This window comes from Bos grunniens, chromosome 9 (assembly GCF_055505025.1).
Source record: "Bos grunniens cultivar Pamir isolate PY7600 chromosome 9, Bosgru_T2T1.0, whole genome shotgun sequence".
In the NCBI taxonomy this organism is placed as follows: Eukaryota; Metazoa; Chordata; class Mammalia; order Artiodactyla; family Bovidae; genus Bos; species Bos grunniens.
The window spans coordinates 9,625,144-9,631,484 of NC_141173.1; the positions used below are offsets into that span (position 1 = coordinate 9,625,144).

The window sequence follows — 6,341 nt, forward strand, 5'->3', positions numbered from 1 at the left end:
CAAACTTTTAGGGGTTTGGGGAAACTTTATTAAAACAGACCCCAAAGAGCTTTTTGTTTTCAGGTTAAATCTATCAATAGTTATTACATTATAAAATAAACCAACTGTCCTCATCTGTAAGATAAGAATTTTTGTTTCATAGCAGGTTATAGGAACTGAATGTAAAGAGTTTAGCACCGTGCCTGGGCTAGTAATTGCTCAACAAAGAGCAGCAATTATTATTAAATGTCATATGAAATAACATTTTAGAGAATTTCATGAAAGAAACTAATATATAATTCTGCTAACAGTCATAAGGAAAGATTCAGAGCAGCCCCCAACCCCTCCCAAGTGATTCTGACTTAACTGGTTTGGGCATTAGGGCTTTTAATACTCCCCAGGTGTCTGTAATGAGCAGTCAAGGTGGAGAAGTACCTGGGCAGAGGCAGGAGTGAGAATCAAGGAACACATGCCACTTGAGATCTTGTCAAACTGCAGATTCTGATTCTGCAAGGCTGGGGCCCCATATTTGTATTTCTAACAAGTTCCCAGATGATCCCCTCACTTGGAGTAACAAAAGTAAACTTGCTTTAAAGAAACGGAGACTCAACCTTATACAGTTACAGGAAATGCAATTTGAGAGATGGTGTAAGCCAAATTATTGACAATCCTGTGGAGGTGGGGACTAGAGTAAAGGGCTCAGATTTGATATAGTAAATGTGGACAGTTAAAGTATAGGCTTGGAGGAGCCAAGTCCAACCTTTCCTTATGTGACAGAAGAAAATGAAGCCCATCCTGTTTGCCCAAGATTATAAAAGCTGTCAATTTCAGTGTTCTGAATCTTTAACAGGTGATTAGCAGCAGTTCTCAAAGTGTTAAGTCCCCAGACCCTGGGCAGTCCCACAACTCTTTCTGGGGAACTGCAAATTGAAAACTGTTCTCACAATACTACTACACTGATATTTCCACATTGATATTTGCACTCGTGGTACATAAGTTATGGTGGTAAAAGTCACTCCGTCCTGTCAGACTCTTTGCCACCCCATGGACTATATATAGTCCATGGAATTCTCCAGGCCAGAATACTGGAGTGGGCAGCCGTTCCCTTCTCCAGGGGATTTTCCCAACAGGGATGGAACCGAGGTCTCCCACATTGCAGGTGGATTCTTTACCAGCAGAGCCACCAGGGAAACCCAATGGTGGGGAAAACTGCTGGCCAATTAAGCACAAATCAAAACAATGGAATCAAACATGCCAGTAGTGACTATTTTTTTAACCACCACACACTCACAGAAGGAAAAAAAGACTATTTAAAACTACAATCGACAAAGCAGTAAATGTCAACTTCATTAAACTTTAACCCATGCCTTTTTTAATAATCCATGGAGGAAAATGTGAATGTGCTCAAGTAGAGATGGCTGTCTCCAGGAAAAGTATCCTATGTTAAGAGCTGAAAGCCAAAGGAGGCACTATTTCCAAGAAACAGCATTTTCACTTGAAAGCGCAAATGACTACGTATCCAAGACTGTGAGCTTGGCAATTTCTCAATACTTATTTCTGAGACATTTCTTCTGACAAGTACAGTGGTGGTACTGATGGATGTGATATTTGATTTATGTAATGAAATATATCCGTATTTCGAAGATCTGCTTAGCTCGGTGAACCAGTTATTTTCTAAATGACCAAATGCATCATGTTATAAAACCACCTATAGGGGAAAGAACAAAAGTTCACTGATAGGGTTTCAAAGCCCATATTTCATACTAAGAAGCTGCTACTTACTGAGTTTTGATGTAATATTATAAAGAACAACGTCACAATGACCTAAAAGATACTCTGCTTCCAACTACGTATCACTAAAATCTCATGGTAACCTCTCTAAAGGTTGGATGCAGAAGCACACATGAGAATCCAGTTCTCATCTAATAATCCACAAATTAAAAGAGATTTGCAGAAAATTAAACAATGGCCCTCACTGCTAATTTAGTCCTATTCTAACATCTAATTTCAAACCGTTAATTCTATTTTCATTTTATTTTGTTACTGCTGTAATATCCGGAGAAGGCAATGGCACCCCACTCCAGTACTCCTGCCTGGAAAATCCCATGGACAGAGGATCCTGGTAGGCTGCAGTCCATGGGGTCGTGAAGAGTCAGACACGACTGAGGGACTTCACTTTCACTTTTCACTTTCATGCATTGGAGAAGGAAATGGCAACCCACTCCAGTGTTCTTGCCTGGAGAATCCCAGGGACGGGGGAGCCTGGTGGGCTGCCGTCTATAGGGTCGCACAGAGTCGGACATGACTGAAGCGACTTAGCAGCAGCAGCAGCTGTAATTTCACCAACTTAAAAGCTTTCCCTTCCTTTTCTATCCAAACTTTGCCTCTATTCCACTTTCTCCCAAAATTGTTCTTTATTCTCTCAAGTCCTATTTAATTTATAAAATCATGCTTTGGTTTTCAGTACTTAATAGACCTGTTTCAAGAATTCTTATTTTCCCACCTATCTTCAGGCCCTCTTAAAGGTCACATTTTATTTGCATCCTCCTACAATTTATAGCATAACTGCTGTATCTGAAATGTTTATTTGTTGATAATTGCCAAGTTATTCTCCCTGAACTCTGATACAGGTTATGTGCTCCTTTGTTTTCCTCTAAACTGTCAGGAAGAAAGAAATTTCCTTTTCCTTTTTCTTTTGCCTGGTCTAACAATTAAATTGACATGAGCTAGATCAACAGGAGAAAATCAAATATTTAATAACATGTATCCCATACTCTTGCCTGGAAAATCCCATGGACGGAGGAACCTGCTAGGCTGCAGTCCATGGGGTCGCTAGGAGTCGGACACAACTGAGGGACTTCACTTTCACTTTTCACTTTCATGCATTGGAGAAGGAAATGGCAACCCACTCCAGTGTTCTTGCCTGGAGAATCCCAGGGACGGGGAGCCTGGTGGGCTGCTGTCTATGGGGTCGCACAGAGTCGGACACAACTGAAGCGACGTAGCACCAGCAGCAGCATACTGTACAGGCCAGGCTTCAGCAATACGTGAACCGTGAACTTCCAGATGTTCAAGCTGGTTTTAGGAAAGGCAGAGGAACCAGATATCAAATTGCCAACATCTGCTGGATCATGGAAAAAGCAAGAGAGTTCCAGAAAAACATTGACTTCTGCTTTATTAACTATGCCAAAGCCTTTGAAAGTGTGGATCATAATAAACTGTGGAAATTCTTCAAGAGATGGGAATACCAGACCACCTGACCTGCCTCTTGAGAAACCGATATGCAGGTCAGGAAGCAACAGTTAGAACTGGACATGGAACAACAGACTGGTTCCAAGTAAGAAAAGGAGTACGTCAAGGCTGTATATGGTCACCCTGTTTATTTAACTTATATGCAGAGTACATCATGAGAAACTCTGGGCTGTAAGAAGCACAAGCTGGAATCAAGATTGCCAGGAGAAATAATAACCACAGATATGCAGATGACACCACCCTTATGTGAAGAGGAACTAAAAAGCCTCTTGATGAAAGTGAAAGAGCAGAGTGAAAAAGTTGGCTTAAAGCTCAACATTCTTAAAACTAAGATCATGGCATCTGGTCCCATCACTTCATGGGAAATAGATAGGGAAACAGTGGAAACAGTGGCTGACTATTTTTGGGGGCTCGAAAATCACTGCAGATCATGATTGCAGCCATGAAATTAAAAGACGCTTACTCCTTGGAAGGAAAGTTATGACCAACCTAGATAGCATATTCAAAAGCAGAGATATTACTTTGCCAACAAAGGTCAGTCTAGTCAAGGCTACGGTTTTTCCAGTGGTCATATATGGATGTGAGAGTTGGGACTGTGAAGAAAGCTGAGTGCAGAAGAATTGATGCTTTTGAACTGTAGTGTTGGAGAAGACTCTTGAGAGTCCCTTGGACTGCAAGGAGATCCAACCAGTCCATCCTAAAGGACACCAGTCCTGGGTGTTCATTGGAAGGACTGATTCTGAGGCTGAAACTCCAATACTTTGGCCACCTCATGCAGAGAGTTGACTCATTGGAAAAGACCCTGATGCTGGGAGGGATTTGGGGCAGGAGGAGAAGGGGACAACAGAGTTTGACATGGCTGGATGGCATCACCGACTCAATGCACATGAGTTTGGTTGAACTCCGGGAGTTGGTGATGGACAGGGAGGCCTGGCGTGCTGCGATTCATAGGGTTGCAAAGAGTCGGACACGACTGACCGACTAGACTGAACTGAACTGAACTGATACTCTAAAGGGGAGATACCCAAGAAAACTTAACAAAATGGCCAAAGCCCTCACTCTAAATACCACCTTCAGCTATAGACAGAGGATGCTGGAAGTGATGGCTTGGGACCTGAACTGGGAAGACGGCACTTCACATGCAAGTAGAAAGCTAAAGTTTAGTAAACAAACTTTTTACTTTTGCTGGGCCAGGCAGGGACAAAAGGACACAGAGGTACTCTCTGAGCTCTAGGCCCACCAAACCCAGCCCACATTCTTTGCAGGTATCTCTGGTGATAAATCTTATTTTGGAGACAGGGCCCTGATCCAAATTCTTCCAGTGGCTAAGGCAGATGTAAAAAGAAATATTTCTTGAGTCTTCCATTTCTTACAAATCACCAGTCTAAACTAATCCCCATGCCAGAGAGACATTTTGGGGTGCCAAATTTTGTTCCCCTACAAAGTCAAGTGAATACAATAGTCAAAGCCCAAGTACAGGCTGTGGAAACCAAAGCCAAACTTAGGTCTTTTCCCTTTCTCCAAACAGAAAAAACCATGTTCCAAGGTAAGGGCATTATTACTTTCTGGGCATGTGGTAAAGGCTACAAAAGAAGCCTTTTCAAGATTTCACACACTGCAGGAAGGAGGCAGTTTCTGTTGCAACACCTACAAGAAAAAAACATACTATACAGATTGCAGACACGGTAACAGAATCTAGAAAGTAAAGTAAAATGAGGCAAAATTTGATTTCAACAAGTAAACTGGATTTTTTTGTTTGTTTGATTTTGTTGTTTTCCTACTGCCAAGTGGCATTAATACTTCGGGACACTGAAGAAACAACAGGTTGGGCTGAAGACTACCAGGAAGAGTGAGACTGGGGAGGGGAACGAAGAGAAATAAACTGAACTCCCAATTAAAAGGGTTTTAACATGGGTTACGGAAATAAAAGCTAGGCCACCTGGCCCATGTTTTGCTGCCTGGATAAGCAGGAGTCAGGCGGCTGGGATGGAGGCACCCTGAGGTCAGACAGGTGGGCACACAGACCCTGACCCTGCAAGTAACCAGGGCCCCAACTCCGCAGCACAGGTGTCTCAGCCATCAAAAACCAGGAAGGAAGGCGAAAGCCACCGTCAGAACGCACGTCACCAAGGCAGTACCGTACAATGGGGGAGAGAAGGCTGCGAACCCCACGGCCCTAAAAGCGGGGACACTGTGGAGCCGCTCCGAGCGCAGAGCCGGCTCGTGGGCCGACGACGCGGCGCCCGCGGGACGCGCGCAGGCCGGAGCTGCCTGCCTCCGGGGCCTGTCCTCTAGGCGCCCCGCTCCCCCGTGCGCAGGGGCCTCTGTTCGGGCCCAGGTCTGGGGCACTGGCTGCGCCACGGGGACCACCCCGCGCCCGCAGTCGGCAGCCGGCGCGCCCCTCCCGCGGCCCGCCCCCACCCGGCGCCTCCGCGGCGGGCGCCGGAGCCGGAGGGGCGGGACGAGGAAGTCGGGGCCCCGGCGGCTAGCGGCGGGGCCGCCCCCGTCCCCCGGCCAGACCCCGGGTCATGCCAAGCGCCTCCCCTACCAGGAGGAGGAGGCCGAAGATGCACCAGCCGATCACCAGCTCGGCGGACGCCGCGCCCGCCGCCGCCGCCGCCATCTTCGCTTCCGGCCGGGACAGCCCCGGTGAAGGGGGGACAAGAGGGGGGAGGGAGGGAGGAACCGGCGCAGGACGCGGCGCGCGCGCACCCTAAAGGTTAAAGGGGCGGAGGGGCGGAGCGCTGGTTGCCTAGGAGACCCGCTGGGAGCAGCCCCTGGCGACAGCGGCCGGGGGCGGGGCGCGTCCGGGCGCCGTGACGTCACGCACGGCCGGCAGCAGGGCGGGGCTGGGTTCTGAAGGGCGTGGTCTCCCGGCGACGTCACGTAACTGGCTGCTGACCGGAAACGCCCAGGCGCCCATGGGCTTAGCAGCAGATGTGTCAACAGAGGCAGGTCGCCTCAGGGGCTTCCACTGCCATCGTAAGGGAAGCTCTCTAGTCTCCTTTGAGCCACCAGGGAAGTCCCTTCCTTGGCCAAAGAGCCGCTCAATTAGCAGAAGGCCTCCCCAGGTTGTAGGAATGGCGGACTTTCCCAGCTGCCCAAATGAC

The 6,341-nt window shown here is 47.3% G+C and overlaps 1 protein-coding gene across 1 annotated transcript in view; it reads right to left on the minus strand.

The window, feature by feature from the left end:
• The window catches only part of LMBRD1 (LMBR1 domain containing 1), a 131,952-nt gene extending 126,079 nt beyond the window's left edge, over positions 1 to 5,873 (minus strand). The window contains exon 1 of the mRNA XM_086316742.1: positions 5,780 to 5,873. Coding sequence (XP_086172868.1) covers positions 5,780 to 5,854 — 75 coding nt within the window. The 5' untranslated portion in view covers positions 5,855 to 5,873. The remainder of the gene's footprint in view (positions 1 to 5,779) is intronic.
• Positions 5,874 to 6,341: the final 468 nt, after the last annotated feature.